Genomic DNA, 21564 nt, shown 5'->3' with positions numbered 1-21564 from the left:
TGAGCACTCTTAACAACAATCTCCAAAGGTAGCAGGGTTTTTCATTTCTTCCTCTCTTTCCTTCTGCCTTGATTCACTCATTCATTCAACAAATATTTAATGAATTCTAATGCCATTTTCCTGTAGTTTCCATTCTCATGAATGGAGGAGGGAAGACAAAATAAAGAAATAAAATGTAATATAGGTTAGATGATGAAAATGCTAAGGCAAAGCTGGGGAAAAAGCGTGGTGGACTCGTAGTACAATTTTTTAATCAATGCTCACAGAAAGCTTCCTGTGAATAAGTTATATGGAGCTAGAATGGAGGTGGTAAAGGAAAAGATTATGAAGCTATCTGGGAGTAGAGTTCCAGACAGAGCCCCTGAGTCAAGTGTGCCTGACACGGTCAGAGAGCAGCAAGAGAGTCCCTGTGGCTGGAGCCCAGGGACAAGGTGAGAGATAGAGGGAAATTTTTTAAAGTCAGCCAAGAAAGGAGCAGTTGTGGACAGGAGTTTGGGAGGATGCTGAAGAGCATCTAGGGCCTTGTAGTGCCTTGTCAGTGGGATTCTTTTTTTGTTTTGTTTTGTTTTGTTTTGTTTTCCTAAGTTCACAATGGACCTTTATTTAATTTATTTTTTATATGCAGTGTTGAGATTTGAACTCAGTGCCTCACACATGCTAGGCAAGTGCACTGAGCCCCAGCCCCAGCCTGTCAGTGGGATTCCTAAGGGATGATGAGAAGATAGGGTTTCCTGCTGTTTGATCAAAATAATAGCAGCCCTGTGTTCTGTTCCCTCTGTGTTACTGCCTCTAAACATTCCCTTAGCTTTTATTTTCCCCCACCAAACTGGACTTTTCTCAGTATTTCCTTTGAAGTTCCTTTTCCCCCAGGACTGACTATGGAGTGGGCTCCACTCTCCCTTTTCTTCATTTCTTGTTCCCTGAAGATAAGGCTTGCCCTTCCTGTTTTAAGGAATGTGCTCCTAATTGCTAAAGAATAAAACCCATCAGGTTATTTCATGAGAGAAATTTAATGAATTTGTACAAATCATTCATACTGTAGAACAGACACACAGTGGTTGTGTTGTTGCATTGAGGTTAGCCTCTCTGTTTTGGGTCTGCACATTGTTTCCTTAAAAATCAGTATTCTTTTCCACCATTGAAGATTAAAAATGTTTTTGTAAAAGTTTAGTTTAAAGTTATCTTTAAAAACTGGATGTTCTGCCAACTGCCAGGTGTAATGGCGCATGGCTGTAATCCCAGCAGCTCAGGAGGCTGAGGTAGAAGAATCATTAGTTCAAATCCAGCCTCAGCAACAGCAAGGTTGTTAAGGTGCTAAGCAACTCAGTGAGACCCTGTCTCTAAATAAAACACAAAATAGGGCTTGGGGATGTGACTCAGTGGTTGAGTGCCCCTGAGTTTAATCGCAAGTACCCCTCCCCCCCCAAAAAACACCTGGATGTTCTATATGAAGTTCTACAATAGGCATAACTAATACATGGTAATAGAAATCAGAACCATGGTTGCCAGAACTGTGGTAGGGATTGACAAGGTAAATTTCTGGGTGATAGGAATTCTACATATAGAAGCCAGAAAGGCACACACAGTAGGACTCATAAAACCATATGCTGATCTGTACAATTCACTCTATGTAAATGAACTTCAAGATAAAGAATGTTTTAATTTTTGAGTTAATAGTATTGTTAATTGACAAATCATAATTATATATATTTATGAAGTATGGTATGATGTTTCAATATATCCATACACTATGGAATGATGAAATCAATCTAATTAACCGTCACCTCATTTACCTATTATTTTGTATGGTGAGATATTTAAAATGTACTCTTTGTCCTTTTGAAGTACACATTACATTATTATTGGCTGTAGTCAACTTGCTGCACAACAGATCTCAAAACTTATTCCTCCTTTCCAACTGAAACTCTGTACCCTGTGATCAACTACTCCCCATTCTCTCTCCCTTTTCCACCTATCTCCCTGCCTCTGGTAACTGTCATTCTACTCTCTATTTCTGTGAGTTCAGCCTTTTTAGATTCCATATGTAAGTGACATCAGTGGTATTTCTCTTTCTGTGCTTAGGTTATTTCACTTAGCATAATGTTCTTCAGATTAATCATGTTGTCACAAATGACAGGATTTCCTTCTTTTAAAGACTGAATAGTATTCCATTGTGTGTATATAGCACATTTTTTCTGTCTATTTATCTGCTGATGGACCTTATGTGGTTTCCATTTCTTCCATTTCATTTTATTGTTTCCATTATAAATAGTGCTACAAGAACACCGGAGGGTAGTATCCCTTCAACATGTTGATTTCAGTTCCTTTGGATAATGCTCAGAACTACCACTGGGTCATGTGGTAGTTCTAATCATAGTTTTTTGGGGTTTTTTTTGTTGTTGTTGTTGTTGTTGTTTTTAAGGAAATTCTACATTGTTTTCCATAATAGCTGTATTCATTTACATTCCTACTGACAATATTGCAAGATTGACTCTTACCCCCACATTCTCATCAACACTCATCTTTCTTTTTTATATATATAAAAATAATTCTAACAGATGCAAGGTGACATCTCACTGTGGTTTTAATTTGCATTTCTCTAATTATTAGTGATAATGAACATATATTCATTTACCTATTGGCCATTCATGTGTCTTCTTTTGAGTATCCATTCGGGTCCTAAGCCCATTTTTAAATCATGCTTTTGGTTTTCTTGTTATTGAGTTTCTTTGCATTCTTACAGATTTTAGATTTTAAAATATTAGGTGTAGGTTTGCAAATATTTTCTCCCATTCTGTGGGTTACATTCTCTTGATGTCACCTATTTGTCTATTTCTGCTTTTATTGCCTGTGCTTTCAGGCTCATATCCCAAAATATCATTGTCCAGACCAATGTAATGAAATGTAATGAAACTTTTCCATGTATTTTCTTCTAGTACTTCTGTACTATTTTCTTCTAGTACTTCTGGGTCTTAAATTTAAGTCTTTCATCCATTCATTTTTAGTTGATTTTTTTATTTGGTGTGATAAAAGAATCCAATCTCAGTCTTTTGCATATAGATAACCAGTTTTCCCAACATCATTTATTGAAAAGACTATTTAAAGAAAAGATTAATGGGAGTTCATAACTCAATTGAGTCAAATGTATGAAAGATGATATATCATGAGCTTTGTAATGTTTTGAACAACCAATAAAAATAAATAAATAAATAAATAAAAAGAAAAGATTAAATGGAGGCCTCACTCATATTCAGCAAGAGCTGAGTAGCACCTGTCTACTTTGGCTTGGCATATGCTGGATTGGCATAGACTCAACTGGTTCACTTCATGCATTTTCATTAACTACCTGACCCCTCATAAGTGGCATTGATTTGTGTTTCCTTCAGTAGATGCTTGGTGTTTGGTTTCAATTATTAATAAGAAGCAAATCCAAAGAGGCCTCATGTATTTCATAGTAGAGAAAATAGACCTGTCTCTTGGTCAATATGTGGGTCATGCTACAAGGCATAATCCTTAATAACTTGAATCAGTTGAGCAACTCACCTGTATTTCCTTCTCAATTTTTGAGAATACTCAAATCCTTAAATTTTGGTCTGTGGATATAACTCCCACTTTGTGTACACATGCATGGTAGTGGGGATTGAATCCAAGACTTTGTACATGTTAGGCAAGCACTCTGCCACTGAGTTATATCCCTAAGCCTTTTTAGTTTCTTTTGAGACATAATCTTGCTAAATTGCCCAGACTGGACTTGAATTTGTAATCTTCCTGCCTCAGCCTCCTGAGTAACTGAGATTATGAGTGTGCACCACCACCTCTGGCTCATAATTCCCACTTGTCATTTCAAATGGCAAGGGTCTCCTGTATTTGCAGACTCCTCCTCTAAGAGGATAACAGAAGGTACCTGTTACTTTTGTTATCAGCACTTAACATAGTTTTATAATGTCAGTTACTAAAATAATAGTATCTAATGTGGAAATCCTAGAATATGCAGATAAACAAAAATATAAAAGATCAGTACCTATAATACCACCATCAACACAGCTTCTGTTTACCATTTTATGAAAAATGTTTTCAAATATTTCTTCATACACTTATATATTTCACGTTAAAAATATACGTGATGAATTGTAGCACCTGACTACCCAATGTAAAAATGGACCATAATAACAAATCAGGGGTCAAACATAACAGAGTAAGCACAAACATTTGTTTTCTCTCTATCCCATAACTCCATTTAAATGGCTATAAAATTATACAGGAATGGAAAACTCTGGAGAGAATGATATAGGAAAATGTCTAGAAGTAAGTTAGTGATGAAACACAACCAAGAATTAGTGCAAGAAAGACCATGGGTAACTAATGAGAACCAATTTAAAAATTAAAATAAATAAATAAATAAGAAAGACCATGGTTGCAAGTGATCTTATAAAAAGAACACCAGAGAAGTGGTGAACATGAGATTGGCAGAGGCAGAGGACATGCATGACCAGCCAGGTCTGAAGGCAGAGAGGTGAATGGAGAGTCTTCCTCTATTAGTTATAGTGAACAAGGGCTTCTGATTGTTGACTATAGGATATGGTTGTGCTTTGATATCCATGAGGATTGGTTCCAACCTCCCCCAATGGATACCAAAATCCATGGATGCCCAAGCCCCTTATATAAAATGGCATAGTATTTACATACAGCCTACACAATCCTCCCAAATGCTTTAACTAAGCTCTATAGTACTTATAATATCCTCTTCTTTTCTTTCCCAGTTGAGACATTCTGAGCTGTGAAACAGATCTCTCTAGGAGGACACAGATTATAGCCAGGGTTGTAGAAACTCAGAAATACTTGAGAAATCTCTCTTTACTGTGTATCTTTCTAATCTACAGGAGTTATGGTTGCCAGATTTAGCAAAGAAAAATACAGAATACCCAGTGAAAGTTGAGGTAAACAAAGAATAAATTTTTATGTCACATGTAATATTTGGTACATACTTATACTAAAAAATATGTTGCTTATCTAACATGCAAATTCTACCAGACATCATGTACTTTCTCTAAACCCTATGAAGAAAATATGTCCTAATCTTTCCTGATTCCATCTAATGTTTGAGATCTAAATTCCATTGAGATTTTCTCCTCAATGAAATGGCCTTCAATTAATGCTGCATTTGCCTCAGACACAGGAGACAGTGAACTGCCCATCTATACAGAACTCACTTTTGCTATGAGAACATAAGCACAGAAGCAAGACTTGATTGAAAAACCCAAGCTAAATAATTCCTCTTTGTAATTTTGTATTAAATATTTCAAAGACACACAAGTAAAGATACTGATACAAAGCATTGCACACTAGTTACATTGTATTCATATTTTTCCTTTTTGTTTGTTTGGGAGGGTAGATAGCTGGGTGGGTGGGTATGAGTTTTTGTTTTGCCATCTCCTAAGTTACTAGTTTAGAACCTTGGGTGCACAGTAGCATCACCTGAGAACTTTTAAAACTTTGGACCTCTGCCTGCTTTTCAGACCAAGTAAGTCAGAATCCCTGCCTGTAGAGGTAGGCATCAGTAGTAGTTAAATCTGCCCAAGTCACTCCACTTTGCAGCCAGGGCTGAGAACCAATGCCCTAAGTGAAAATAGCAGATTCAGAGAAACATTTTTACTGCTACAGCATGCCCTTATATTTAAAATTCCTCTTCAAAACTGATTTCATGTACTTCTCAGTATGCTTACTATTTTTACTATATTTATTATTTTATGTTGCATTACTCTATTATGTCATATATTATAAAGTTTTTAAAAACAATCCAATCTGGCTTTAATTGCGTCACTGATTCATTATTGATTTCCTAAAAATCTGTCATTTGCTTTTGTTTTCAAATGCTGCTTGGTGATTTTCTTGCCTCTTTCATGTCTGTTCCTCTGTCTCTCTTAGGTTATAAATTGGCGGTTCTCCATTCAGATTCGTCACTAGAGTCATGTCAGGATGCTTTAAGAAACAATGCCTGGGCCTTGCCACCTAAAGGCTGTCTAATGAACAGGTCGTGTGTGGAACCTGGCTTTAGTGTTTTAGTGTCTGAGGAGAGTCCAGTCTAGCCACAGTTGAAAAGCCAGCATTTTAAGTGTCAAGTGCCTGTCTCCCTGGTCATCTAATTTCTTGAGAACTTTAAAATAAATAAATAAATAAATAAATAAATAAATAAATAAATAAATAAATAAATAAAATTGTTCTGGTTAATGAAATGAAATGAAAATTGAGGTTCTAGGAGAAAAGCAGGGGTGGCAAGTACTCTTCAGATTAATGGGTGTAAATAAGAGATTCCTGATGTTGGGGCTAGCCAAAGAACTCTTGACAATAAAAATAAGGATGTCTAATATTTACTTCTGATGCTGTATTTCAGTGTATTATAATGGTTCCTAGGAGTGACCATAAAAGTCAGATGAGAGGTGTCCACCCAGTCTTGCTAATCTAAAACAAAAAATGTATAATCTTTATCAGATTCTGTTGTATAGTCCTTCTTCCTCAGATTATCATTCCTGCCTTGATTCGTTTATGCTGATAAAACAAAATGCCAAGACTTGAGTCATTTATAAACAATATAAACTTATTTCTCACAGCTCCAAAGGCCAGGAAGTCCAAGATCAAGTTGCCCGCTGATGAGGGCCTGGTCTCTCCACCTCCAAGATGGCACCTTATTGCTTCACCACCTGGAGGGGAGGGACACTGTGTCCTCACCTGACAGAAGGGACAAAGGGGGCAGGATCCTTCCATCAGGCTCTTTTATAAGGCCACCTAATCCTGTTTATGAGGGCCGAGTCCTTCTGGCTCAATCCCTCCTATAGGCCACACATCTTCATTGCATAGGCAATCAAGTTTCAACATAAATTTTAGAGACGACAAAAACATTAAAACTATAGCATTTAAATACCATTCTTGGTGGCACTTGGTCACACTGGCTTGGAGCATATCATTTTATTTGAGGCTCTTGAATTTTCAGTCTTTTTGGACATATGCATTTATTTTACATTCTGTTTTGTGGCCAGTTGCACAAGACTGGTTTCACTTTGGTGAAAATCTGACTTTTCACCATCACAAAGTTTCATGGACATTGGTAACCCAATGCCATAGGCACCACCCAAACCTAACCATGCATTCACATTAGCTCCAGTTCCTCTGCTATTGACTTCCTTCTGTTGGGAATATTGGGTTGTGTGCCTATATATATAATATATATATTATATATAATATATATATAATACCTTTATTTTATTATTTTTATGTGGTGCTGAGGATAGAACCCAATGCCTCATTCATGCTAGGCAAGTGCTTTACCACTGAGCAACAACCCCAGCCCAAGGGTTGTGTGCTTTTTATTATGAATATATAGTTCAACAATTAAGACAGGCACAAAGAATCATGTAGCAAACAACAGTTTACTTACCACTCACCACAATAAAATCTTATGTTTGCTCTATTTATGCCCGTTCTTTTTACAATCTAAACATTGCCAATAACAGTTAGTCAGAGCTCTCTGACTATCCCTCTCTAGTCTCATTCCCCTTCTCTCCAGAGGTAATACCATCTGGTCTTACTGTTTACCATTGTCACAAATGCTTTTGTACTTTTGTACTTTTACACACACATATATATTTAAATGTATACTGCTCTAACAATATACACTTTTTCTTTGTAAGTTTTTTATTGTAATTGCATCCTCTATATATCTATTGTGCCTTACATTTTTATTGAAAATGTTTTTGTTTTTAGTTGTAGATGGACACAATAACTTTATTTTGTTTATTTTTTTATGTGGTGCCTCACACATGCAAAGCAAGCACTCTACCACTGAGCCACAACCCCAGCCCCAAAATTAAGTTTTTGGGATTTATTGATAATGATGTATAGATTTATTTTCTTTCTTTTAACAACTGCATAGCGTTCAGTTTATGAATACACCAAAATATATTTTTTATTGTATACAAGTAGACATTTGGGTTTTTACCAATTGTTTACGGTCATGAAACCATGTGAATATTCTTATATGTATCTCCAGGTACACAAATATGTTAGATTTTTATTCCTCAATTATTTATTTTATTCAAATAAGAGGTATTCACTATGTAGCAAGGAAAAAATATCAACCATCCTAATAGTCTAACACTTGACAATATTATCACCTTTAAAACAGTATTATACTGTTGTGCTAAAGTTTTTATTTGTGGCCTCATAGGGACTTGCTTAATGGAGACAGGAACATCCAGACTGAACCATAGAATAATTTGAGGAGTAATCAAATACAAGCATGGAATTGGGAAAGGAAGCTGATACTCCTTCTGGAAATTGGGTATCAATTTAAGTGCAGTCTTACTCTCCATTCTGTTTACTTGGCATAAACAGATGGCCAGTGTTGGCCTGCCTTACAGTTCCCCTTAATATGAACTAGAGACAGCATTAGCCACTGAACTTAGGATGAGCTTTTGTTGAAAGTACACTTGTTGCTTTGGGAGGAAATAAATCACGTTTATGTTTGTATTGATTATGATTTTATTATACTTATTAGTGCCTACTGTATACAGAATAATGTGTTGGGTGCCCTGGATGTCTAAGAAGTCCTCAGAACTGAGGAATACTGTGAGGAAGAGATGCTTAGAAGCAGTAGGACTTTGGCATCTGACATGAAGCTTTAATTTTCTTCCTTAGTGACTCTCAAGAAATGCTTGTCTCCTGCTGTTAATAAATAATTTTGGAGTACTATGGATCATGCTGAAGAAAATGAAATCCTTGCAGCAACCCAGAGATACTATGTGGAAAGGCCCATCTTTAGTCATCCAGTCCTCCAGGAAAGACTACACACGAAGGACAAGGTTTCGGATTCCATTGGTGATAAACTGAAACAGGCATTCACGTACGTTGTGTTCCAATCTGCTCCCTTTACTGTATGGTTCCACCGTGAAGTGAAGGGAGAGTGAATTGTGAGCACTCCTGATGTGCCAAGCCAGCCACAGCAGTTCAGTGTTAGACATAGGATGGAACCTGGGCTTCATCATGGGTGTCACCATGTTTATTTTACTTTTACGATGCCTTACTTTTGTGTCAAGTTTTACCCAAATGACCCACTTTCTAATTCTCCACCCACTGCTGAAATATTCACCTCTTCCCTCTGTCTCCCAGAATGTCCAGACCACTCACTCTGTCCACCACCACCCCACCCCAGCCCTGCTGACTCTGACCCTATTTAGCAATACCTTGAATCATCAGTTGTGAATGTTTCTTTCTCACTCATGGATATAAGGAAGGGAAAATGTCACACTGTGAACTCTGTGAACTCTCCTTATTTATAACTTTGTTTCTGTCTTTATCTTCACAGCTGTACTCCTAAAAAAATAAGAAATATCATTTATATGTTTCTGCCCATAACTAAATGGTTGCCAGCATATAAATTCAAGGAGTATGTGTTGGGTGATTTGGTCTCAGGCATAAGCACTGGAGTGCTTCAGCTTCCTCAAGGTTAGTAGAATATCTTTCTTTTCTTTTGTTGTTTTTCTTCTTTTGTTTCCCATGTCATCATCTCCTTGAACCGTTATTTGACCCTTTTCCATCATGATTGCAAATGTGTGGTTTTTATCAGTCATTTTTATAACTTTTACCTTCCTAATGGATTTCTTCAGAAACTTTGCCCTTTAAAAGCCCCAGAAGTATTCATAGCAGAAAATAGTGGTTCTATTTTGCAAATCAGTAAACTGATTTGGTATTACCTTGCTAAGTCAATCAATCAACATTTTGTTGTGGTTGTTATTAAAGATTTTGGCTTCTAAATCCATACTCTAATTACAAGGGATCATGATATACTATGATTTTATATTTGATATAAGAACTTAAGAAAATATCAATTTATTCATTCCAGTGGCTTGGCATAGACAAAGGTAATAATGGCTTGAACAGGTTCTAAGTTAGCTGGTCAAAAATCCATTACCTTCTTAGCCAGTTTCCCAAAAATTAATTTCTAATGATTTTTCTTCTTTTTCTTTCTTTCTTTTTTTTTTTTTTTGGTACTTGGGATTGAACTGAGGGGTACTTTATTACTGAGCTACATCCCCAGATCTTGTTATTTTTTTATTTTGAGACAAGGTTTTACTGAGTTGCTTAGGGCATTGTTAAGTTGCTGAGACTGCCTTGAAGTAAGATCTTCCTGCCTCAGCTTCTCAATTCACTGGGATTATAGGTGTACACCACTGTACCTGGCCCCAAAATTAATTTCTAAGAAAAATGCTTCCCCTAACAATCAATTATTGAGTTTTAAATTTTCCAAGTGTTTGATTTGCCACATCTATTAAATCTATTGAAATCTTAGACAAAGTAGAGGATAGTTTCCCACACCCATTTGGCACCATCACCCCCAAGAATGCAAAAACAGACAGATTCAAAGGCAGAGGCTAGGGCAGGGTAAGGAGAAGATAAAGCCTCAGCATTTGCAATGGCAAACAGAAGCTTACTGACCTTCAGTGGAGCACGACTGACAACTCAGGATGTGCCTCCAGGGAACCTAATAAACTCATACTTAAAGTAATCCTCAGGATTTTGCCTTGTTGGGTTTTCACAGTCATCTCACAAGCTCATTTTTAACCAGTTGGCTTTCTTCATCTTGGACTAGGGTGATGGCTATAAAAATGGAAAGAACTGGGGCCTGGGGCTATAGCTCAGTGGCAGAGCACTTGCCTCGCACATGTGCAGCACTGGGTTCAATCCTCAAAACCACATAAAAATAAACAAAATAAAGGTATTGTGTCCATGTATAACTAAAAAAAATATCTTTTTAAAAATGGAAACAACTGGAAAACTGTGTGATATGTATTCTGTAGGTAAGATCAGTAAGACTAGCTGTTTAGTGAGAATGAGGGAGGAAGGAGTGTCAAGGATAGCTTTAAGGTTGCTGGGCGATTGAGTTGGATAAGGGGACCATAAGGAAGAGGAATAGTCAAAATGACTCCCAGGTTTCTGTTACTGAGGGATGGAAGGATGGTTGCAGAATAATAAAAATCACAGGAATGGAATTGAAGGATAAGTTTGAACTTGTGCATTTTAAGGTACTTGTGAGATAGACAATTGGATATTTCAAGTTTATATTCAAATGTGATGAACTTAAAAAAGAGGCATGCCTAGAGATGTCACTTTGGGAATCTTTGACAGATATAGAGCATTTAAACCACGGTAGGAGACAAGGGCACCTAGGGAGAAAATGTGAAGTGAAAAGAGAAGGGAACCAAGAACACATTCTGTCCAGCATTAAAGGCCAAATAAACCCATAGCGCAAGAGTTAACAACTAGAATCAACAAATGGGACTTACTCAAACTAAAAAGTTTTTTCTCAGAAAAAGAAACAATAAGAGAGATAAACAGGGAGCCTACATCCTGGGAACAAATCTTTAATCCACACACTTCAGATAGAGCCCTAATAACCAGAATATACAAAGAACTCAAAAAATTAGACAATAAGATAACAAATAACCCAATCAATAAATGGGCCAAGGACCTGAACAGACAGTTCTCAGAGGAGGACATACAATCAATCAATAAGTACATGAAAAAATGCTCACCATCGCTAGCAGTTAGAGAAATGCAAATCAAAACTACCCTAAGATACCACCTCACTCCAGTAAGATTGGCAGCCATTAGGAAGTCAAACAACAATAAGTGCTGGAGAGGATGCGGGGAAAAGGGCACTCTTGTTCATTGCTGGTGGGACTGCAAATTGGTGCAGCCAATTTGGAAAGCAGCATGGAGACTTCTTGGAAAGCTGGGAATGGAACCACCATTTGACCCAGCTATTCCCCTTCTCAGTCTATTCCCTAAAGACCTAATAAGAGCATGTTACAGAGACACTGCTACAACGATGTTCATAGCAGCACAATTCACTATAGCAAGATTATGGAATCAGCCTAGATGCCCTTCAATAGATGAATGGATAAAAAAAAATGTGGCATTTATACACAATGGAGTATTACTCTGCATTAAGGAACGACAAAATCATAGAATTTGGAGGGAAATGGATGGCATTAGAGCAGATTATGCTAAGTGAAGCTAGTCAATCGTTAAAAAACAAATACCAAATGACCCCTTTGATATAAGGGGAGTAAACAAGGACAGGGTAAGGACAAAGAGCTTGAGAAGAAGATTTACATTAAACAGGGATGAGAAAAGGGGAGGGGAGGGGAGGGGAGGGGAGGGGGGATAGTAGAGAATAGGACAGACAGCAGAATACATCAGACACTAGAAAGGCAATATGTCAATCAATGGAAGGGTAACTGATGTGAAACAGCAATCTGTATACGGGGTAAAGTTGGGAGTTCATAACCCACTTGAATCAAACTGTGAAAGATGATGTATTAAGAACTGTGTAATGTTTTGAACGACCAACAATAAAAAAAAAAAAAAGGCCAAATAAAGAAGGAGGACCCAGCAGAAGAGACTGAAAAGAAAAGTATCTGGAACAGAAAGGAAAACCAGGAGCATATGTGATATTTCAAAAAGAAGGAACCTATTTCAATATATGGAATGATCCAGCAGATGCTGCTAAGAGGTATAGATTATCTACAATCAATTTTCTATTGAAAAGGTATTTTTGCTCATCATAAATCAATGAAGACAGATAAATATGACAAACAAAATGTAAAAAAGATAGAAATCTAAGAGAAAGTAAATTTACTGTGATTGATAAATGATTTAAATATCTGAAAGAATTTTTTAGTTAAGCATGGCAGATCGAATCACTGTTTTGTCTTCATTCAAAATTCTGCTAAAATATCAGTAAAGGAAGGGGAAGTGGTATGAACCAGCTTGAACAAAGAGAATGGGAGAAAAGACATAGTAGACCTGGGTGGGGGTGGAAATAAGTGTTTATGTATATGGGCAACTGAAAACTGAAGGGAGGAAGTTGACATCTGAAATTTATGAACCTACCCCACAGAACACTGGGAGTGTGGAGGCTCCAAATATTGTCAAAGCTGAGAGCCAGGAAGAAGGACAAGAGCAAGATAATTGGCTGAATGTCTATGTTATAAGTAGTGCATAGGCACTCAGGTGCCCACCCTATGCCATGCAGGGGATGATAAGGTGATGACACCCAGAGCTGTCAGGAGGATTAAATGAAAGTCTGCATGTTCAGCTGTGAGCCAACAAAGACTCTTCCCTCACCCTGCTCAGCTCCAAAGTGCCTGCAAAAAAGACATAGCCCAAGGCAGATGGGGAACTGTCCCCAGAGAAAAGACAGAGTGACAGCTAGAGGACCCCCAATGAAGAGATTGTCTGGCCACCCAGTTGCACTGCAATAAAACCCATTGGTAAACAAAGCAAGCCAATACGTATTAAGCTTCAAGAAAGACCAAACCATACACAGAGAAGGAATTCATGAGAAACAGAAATGATGGAGAGGATAAAATTAAGAAGTTTTAAACTATTGTATCTTTAAAGAAATATAAAAGCATGTTGAATCCATGAGACAAGAACAGGGGTCTATTTTTAAAAAGCATCAGATAATAAAAATGAGCTCATAGAAACTAAAAATGTGATATCTAGAATAAAACATTTAATTGGAGGATAAAGAAAAGGAAATATCTTGGCAGTAGAGATAAAAGATAAATAAATGAAACAAGTTTTTTAAAAAATAAATATCAGAGAATCAAGCCTAATGTTCTGTCATGTCTAATAGGACTTACAGAAAGAAAGTAGGTTGAAATAAAAAGGGAAGAAATTATCAAAGAACAATTCCCAAAATTGAAGTACATGAGTTTTTTCAGACTGAGAGAAATCATTAAGTACCCTGCAGACAAAAATGAAAAATAATTTAAAACATGACACATCACAGCAAAACATCTAAATACTAGGGATAAAAAGAAGAAAACTTGACTTTCTATAAAAGAGACAGAAACCCATGCAATTATGATATAAGTAATTAGAAACCGAAAGGTAGATAATAGAATAGAAAGTTAATAGTTTATATCTAAAATTGATAAACTGGGAAATAACAATATAAACATTTTACTTAAAACAAGGTTTGTCAACCCTGTCCCTTTTACATATTGTGGGAACTATCCTGTGAATTATAGGATGATTGATAGCATTGCTATCTAACCCTGTATGGTAGCAGAATTCCTCATCATGATAAACAGAATATCTCCAGAGTTTGCCATATGTCATTGGTGGTGGTGATTGGGGGGAGGGCAGGCATCAAAAGCACTCTCCAATGAGAGCTGCTGATTTAGGAAAATGAAGAAAAATAGCAGAAAAACAGGATAGAGTTGGAAGTGATTGCAGCCTAAGCAACACTGGAGGTAGAGTAGTTTGTTGTTGTTGTTGTTGTTTTCTTCAAAACATAACAGTGCATTAGTGAGTTTTCTAGTTGCCCTAGAAATTCAGCTGAGCTCCCAAAGCTACAAAAAATGGTGTTTACTGCCTACCTATTGGAGGGATGCCAGACCATCTATGCAAAACTATGAGTGAATGACATCCAAACTTTTATATGAGAATATATGAGGAGAAGAGGAGACTGATATAAGATGGGAATGAGAAATTTCTAAAGACCCTATATATTTTCCTTCCACATAAAAGCAAGAAAGAAGGATGACAAGAGTGCTACTCAGAGCATTGGGCAATGTCCCCAGAGTTTGTGGAGCCTGCTTCCTAATCCTACTTATCTAACTTCTCTAAAAAAAATTGTCTCTTTTTAAAAAATCTGGACATTTTAGCAACTTTATTCATAATTGCCAAACCTTGGAAGTAACCAAGATGTAATCTCTTTTAGTAGACTAATAGGTAAATAAACTGGTACATCCAGATAATGGAATATTATTCACCACTAAAATGATATGAGCTATCAAGCCACAAAAAGAATGGAGAAAGCTTAAATGTGTATTTCTAAGTGAAGTCAATCTGACATAGCTACATACAGTGTTATCCCAGCCACATGACATTCTGGAAGAGGCAAAACCATGAAGACAATAAAAAGAACAGTGGTGCCAGGGATTTATGAGGAAGGAGGGATAAATAGGCAGAGCACAGAAGATTTTTAGGTCCATGAAACCATTGTGCATTATACTATAGTGGTGGATACATGTCATTACACATTTGTATAGAATATACAACACCAAGAGTGAACCCTAATATAAGCTTTGGTTATAACAATGCTTCAGTATAAGTTTGTCATTTGTCACAAGTGTACCACTCTGATGGGAGATATTGGTGATGGGGGAAGCTATGCTGTATAGGAATGGGGGAAATCGCTGAGCATTCTATTCAATTTATTATGGATCTAAAGCTTCTCTAACAAATAAGTTCATTTTTTTTAAAGAAAAAAAGAGTCACAGGTAAAAGATGGTGTGAAGTCCCTGGGACAGAAGAATGAAGAGAAAGTCTTCCAATAGGTATAACCTGTACTGCTAAAGTTTCTGGCGGTCAAGGGCCAAGCTTTCCCATTGAAAAACTGGGGACCCTGAAGGGTAACCCAGCTTGGCTCCTTTCAAGGTGCTGCCCAAGAAGCCCTCCCACAGGATGAGCCAATGCCAGCAGAAAGAACCTGGATGACTATATCTTAGGGAGCCAGGGGAGGAATCCAAGGGTCAGGTGGAGGGGCATCACATAGGCCAGGGAGTGGCTTCCTAATAGCAAAGGGGTCTCCACAAACCCACAAAAAATGGCCCAGTAGAGAAAGAGATGACATTTGCGCATCAACAACAGCCTACAACTGCATCCATCAAGTCAAATAAGATTTTTTTCCCTGCTCTTATCTAATGTGTGAAAGAATAAAGCAGAAAACATCCACCTAATGGCAAAGCAGAGATAACAAAGAAAACTGTCTCAGCCTGGACTCTGTAGGTACAAGATTGCATGCAAGATTGGGGTGGAAGGGTGAGCAGGTAAGACACACCAGCTTCCATTAAGATGCTTATCAGAGAGAACCAAGAGAAAAGTCCATGTGGCCCCTTGTTTTCTAATAGTCTCCCCATTTCTCTGGCTCTCAACTCCACAGGCTTAGCCTTCGCAATGCTGGCAGCTGTGCCTCCGGTGTTCGGCCTGTACTCTTCATTTTATCCTGTTATCATGTACTGTTTTCTTGGAACCTCCAGACATATATCCATAGGTAAAATCTTACACTTGACATTCTACTACCTTTCTTTTTTGGATTTCCAAACTTTGCAATGTGCCAAGGAAATAGTGTCATAGAACATCCACTTTGTGGTAACTTTTGATACTGAATATACAATAGGTGCTTTAAAAAATAGACTCCTCCCAAGATTTCTAAGGTTAAAAAGTTTTCTTTTTATCTTGGGAAAATTAAAAAGGACAAGTTTCTTGTATAAAAGAGCAATTGTTGAAACCTGTGAAATGAGGTAAATGCTTTATTTCTAATACAATTTGCTTGTGTCTGGTTTTCCTTCTTTATGTTAATAGTGGTATTTTGAGCTCGTAATGGCTATGCATGTGTGTCACTTTCATCATGTTTTAGGCTCTGAGTTGTACATGTTTTCTCTTTAATATATTTAAGATCAGATGTATGTAAATTTCATCAGAGTAGTGATGGTCCTTAAGACCACCACAGTGTCTTAGATATCTATTATAGGGGTGAGAAATGCTCCCCAAATTAAGCAGCTTATATTCTGTTTTTAAAAATAAAAGTTTTTAAAATAAATTTAATATAAAGAATAAATAAATAGAAAGCATGAAAAACAATGATTTTATTACCTCTCACAGTTCCTCTGCGTCAGGACCTGGGAAGAGGTTGTCTGGGTAATTCCTCCTCTCTCCCTTCTGCCTTCCTGTCTACTCCCTTTCATCCCAACTCCTCTGTGCAGTCCTAGAAGTTCTCCACGTGGCCTGGTTGGAGCTTTCTTACATGGTGGCCCAGGCTCCAGCATAAGTTTGACAGCTGTGAGGTAGAACTGGTATCACCTTTTATCACCTAGCTTCCAAAGTCACACAGTGTGATCGCTGCTGTATTCTATGGGTTATTAGTAAGTCATAAGGCCACCCAGATTCATGGGGAGAGCAACTAGACTCCACCTCTTGGTTGGAAATTGTCAAGTTACAGGAAGAGCCTGTGGGATGGGAGATATTGTTGTGGTCACATTTGGAAGCACAGTTTGCACACACATCAGGCACAGAGTGCTACAGCAGGTCAGGGAAGTCTTTGTCCAAGGATGACTAATTGACCTCACCTGTGTCTCTTGACATACTGGCAATAATCACATCAGATGCACTGGAGAGAGTTTTCATGTACCCCTGAATAAGGATCATATATGCTCATCACACCTGGTACACTGAACAATTTCCTAAAGCCCCTGACAGTGGACATTCATGTTTCATCATTTCAGGTCCTTTTGCTGTTATTAGCTTGATGATTGGTGGTGTGGCTGTTCGATTAGTACCAGATGATATAGTCATTCCAGGAGGAGTAAATGCAACCAATGGTACAGAAGCCAGAGATGCCTTGAGAGTAAAAGTTGCCATGTCTGTGACCTTACTTTCAGGAATCATTCAGGTGAGACTGGAAAACGGGGAATTGGGCTCTGACTTGTTCATCTAGTATATGTTGAACCCTCTTGACTACTTACTAGTAAGCAAAAGAAAATCTTACTAGGATAAACTTACTAGGTGGTGGAATAATTTTACTATGCGGTGGGCAGGGCCAACCAGTAAAACTCTAGAACTCGGGGTTTATAGAGTTCAGACACTATAAACTGCATGCCTTATTGACAATTAGGAGTGATTAGCAGGCTTCAGTTGGGGACTTTAGAAGTCCCAAAAGCAAGACAAATTTGAAACAGTAGGATTGGTTTATAAGGAGAAGAGGACATTCCTTATCTGCTTGGAAGGAATAACTGTGATGCATGACTAAGATGTCCCTAGTTCAGTAGACAGGGAAAGCATTATGACCACTGCCCCTTGGGGCTCCAAGCCACTCCACAGCTCCCATGGTTTTCTCTATAACCAGTGATTAATTTGTTAACTATGTTAATAGTAATTGTTATCTAATGAACTACTGCAGTTGCAAGCCTGTAATGACAGAAAGTGTTCCAGAAAGAATTTTTACATTTCCATTGATCATAATTTCCTATAACCTATCATGTGATTTCTTTCTTTCTTTGTCTTAAAAAAACAACAACAACATAGTTTTGCCTAGGTGTCTGTAGGTTTGGATTTGTGGCCATATACCTCACAGAGCCTCTGGTCCGGGGGTTTACCACTGCGGCAGCTGTGCATGTCTTCACGTCCATGTTAAAATACCTGTTTGGGGTTAAAACAAAGCGGTACAGTGGCATCTTTTCAGTGGTGTATGTAAGTAAGCAACTTCTGATTTGGTGGTACTGGTTTTCCTTCTTTATTTTTCCTCCTCATCTTTTATCTTCAAGGTTTCTTTTTCTTTTTTTCTTTTTATTATTTCTTTTTTTTTTCAAGGATTTCCATAAAAGGAAAAAGACTTAGACATTTTGAGGCTTTCTTTTTTTTCATATTTTTAGTTGTCAATGGACCTTTTTTTTTAATTAGTTTATATGTGGTGCTGAGAATTAAACCCAGTGCCTCACACATGCTAGGAAAGCGGTCTACCACTGATCCATAACCTCAGCCCTATTTTGAGGCTTTCTGAGAATAGTGCCACAAAGTGAACTAAACCCTAAAATCCTATTTTATTGATAGTGATTCTTTCTGCATCACAGATAATTTTGTGTTAGGTCTTTATTTGGTGACTATATCATTACTCTAATTAGGTGAAGAGAAGGTTTTTCTTAAGAACAAATTTTGTTCTTTTTGGACACTAACAAATAATTTAAAGACATAATGGGAAAACTTCTCTCTCAAAAATTGCTAACTCATGCAGCTAAAAAAAAAGAAGGATATAAAAGATTTAATGAACATAATTAACCAGTTTAATATGATAAAATATGCATAGACTCTATACAATTCAGATAAATCATTTGCAATTACATGGGGAGCAATGGTAATAACTGTCCATGTTGAAACTGATTATACAAAACTGATTACAAATTCTGAAACTTCAACATTTTTTCACAGAGTAAAATATAACTAGAAATCAGTGACTAAATATATTTTTTAAAGCCCGATGTATTTGAATGCTAATAATGACATTTCTAAATGATCCATGGATAAAGAGGAAACTAGGAAATGATTAGAACCAATTGACAGTAGAAGTCCTAGATATTAAACCTTAAGAGATGCTGCTACAGCCTTTGTAGGTCTCTCTGCCAGGCACTGAGATAAAACAGCCAAGCTGGATGCGGTGGAGCATATCTATAATCCTAGCATCTCAGGAAGCTGAAGCAGGAGGATCCAAATTTCAAAGCCAGCCTTAGCAGCAGCAAAGTGCTAAGCAACTCCGTGAGACCCTGTCCCAAATAAAATACAAAATAGGGCTGGGGATGTGGCTCAGTTGTCAAGTGCCCCTGAGTTCAATCTCTGGTACCCCTCCCCCCCCCAAAAAAAGTGAACCAAACAGATACAGCCCTTGTCCTTTGGAACTTACAGTCTAAGAGGAAGATAATTGGTAAATTGTGAATTGCACAAATATGTAAGTAATTACAAATTATGTTAAGTATTGCAAAGAAAAGTTGCGTATTGTTCTAGAAGTTGAATAGGGAGACATAGGAAAGTCACTTTGAAGTGACATTTAAATTTGAGTCCTTGACTGATTAGAATGGAACTATAAGAATATACCCTAAATAGTTAAACTGTTTTTCTGGTAATAGCTAGTAACATGCTTCTTACTCTGAGATTTTTCAAAATGGCTTGTGAGAAAAAGAAAACACAAAATCCAAGCATATCTGAGTTTGTTCTAGGCATTGATGGGAGAGGGTGCATGGCCTGGGCTTGGAAGGGGTCTTCTTTGTTGGATTTAGATGAGAACTGACTATATTCGGGGTACCTAGACTGTAGCTGTGGGATATAACCCAGTGGCTTTCTTCTCTAACTCTCTTGAGCTCCATTCCAAACTTCATGCCCTGTCCTCACAGTCCACCTAACTTCTCTTTCATCTGCTAACAATACTTTCTCCCTCTTTAAACTAAAAGCTTTTCTTGTGTTTACCTTCAGAATATTTTGCTGATATCAACTCTTAATTCTTTCCTAATGCTCACAGCTCAGCCTCAGGGTTATTTTTCTAAATTTATAATAATACATTGAGATAGCAGCATATTACAAAACACTACATTTAGAGTCACTAAATACAGGGGTCGTTTCTTGGTATAAGAAACTTGAATAAGAATTACAATTATAAAATTGTATGACTAGATCAAAATGCCAGCTAATTAGTGGATGCTACGAAGAAATTATAGCCAGAGGAAATTTTTTTTTTTTTCTGTGATGCTGGGGATCAAACCCAGGGTCTTGTACTTGCTTAAGCACATTCTCTACCACTAAGTTACACTCCAGCTCTGAGAACTTTTAACTAGAAATGCCCAGCGATAGGATGGCTAATCAAGAACTATTTATTCTTTAACTTTTTTTTTTTTTTGTAGTGCTAGGAATCAAACTAAAGAATGCTCAGCATATGCCCTAAGACTAAGCTATATCCCTGGCCTTCCTTTCTTCCCCCCCCCCACCCCCTTTCTTTCTGAGCTTATCTGAGACTTTTTTTATTGTGGTAAAATATATATAATAAAACTTACCACTTTATTTTTTAAAGGAAGCAATTCAGTTTCTGAGCTTATCTGAGACTTTTTTTATTGTGGTAAAATATATATAATAAAACTTACCACTTTATTTTTTAAAGGAAGCAATTCAGTGACATTAGTGCATTTTTTACAGTATTGTGCAGTCATGACCAATACCCATTTCCAGAACCTTCTCATCATCCCAAACAGAAACTCCACATCCATTAGACAACACCTCTCTCCCCCTCCACCCAACCTCTGGTAACTCCTCTACCTCTGTCTCTGTAAATCGCCTCTTCTAGGTAACTTGTATGTGTTGAGTCACTAAATACAGAGGTCGTTTCTTGGTATAAACTCCAGTGTTCACTGTGTTACAGAGTACAGTTGCTGTGTTGCAGAATGTTAAAAACCTCAACGTGTGTTCCCTAGGCGTCGGGCTGATGGTTTTTGGTTTGCTGTTGGGTGGAAAGGAGTTTAATGAGAGATTTAAAGAGAAACTGCCAGCACCCATTCCTTTAGAGTTCTTTGCGGTAAGTCCACTCGAGGAGATGATCTATTCAACTCCTACAACGCATGTACCTGTTTCTGTGAGGGATTTTGAAGTGGATGAAAGAGGAGCAGAGAGAGTATATTTTTTCTCTTAATTCTGTCAAAATAGATAACAAAAAGTAGAAAGAAAAAGCATTAAAACATAAATATATATGACTTTTAAATATAGATGAAGACCATAAATACAAATTTTAACTTTATCTCTGAGTGATGGGAGTTTGGAGGATTTATTTTCCTCAAATTGTTTGTGATATAATTGTTTTTTAATGGGTATATATTGGTCTCATAATCAGAGAAAGATAAAGTTGTCTGCACTTTCAAAATAGTAAAAAACAAAAGTTCCCAAACTTTCTTAGTTACTCCTGAG

At 37.2% G+C, this 21564-nt stretch overlaps 1 protein-coding gene across 4 annotated transcripts in view; it reads left to right on the top strand.

The window, feature by feature from the left end:
• Window positions 1–21564, top strand: part of Slc26a5 (solute carrier family 26 member 5) — a 49658-nt gene that overhangs the window by 6283 nt on the left and 21811 nt on the right. For 3 of the 4 annotated variants that reach the window (XM_078040191.1, XM_078040190.1, XM_078040193.1), the window contains 6 exons: window positions 8692–8896; window positions 9359–9498; window positions 16013–16123; window positions 17355–17521; window positions 18154–18318; window positions 21026–21178. In XM_078040191.1, coding sequence (XP_077896317.1) covers window positions 8745–8896; window positions 9359–9498; window positions 16013–16123; window positions 17355–17521; window positions 18154–18318; window positions 21026–21178 — 888 coding nt within the window. In that variant the 5' untranslated portion in view covers window positions 8692–8744. Of the gene's footprint in view, window positions 1–8691; window positions 8897–9358; window positions 9499–16012; window positions 16124–17354; window positions 17522–18153; window positions 18319–21025; window positions 21179–21564 lie in introns of those variants that run through there. The other variant, XM_078040192.1, reaches the window with a different exon arrangement.

The sequence above is a fragment of the Ictidomys tridecemlineatus genome, chromosome 2 (assembly GCF_052094955.1).
Source record: "Ictidomys tridecemlineatus isolate mIctTri1 chromosome 2, mIctTri1.hap1, whole genome shotgun sequence".
NCBI lineage: Eukaryota > Metazoa > Chordata > Mammalia > Rodentia > Sciuridae > Ictidomys > Ictidomys tridecemlineatus.
Note: the sequence above shows the minus strand (reverse complement) of the source record. Positions and strands in the feature narration are given on the sequence as shown.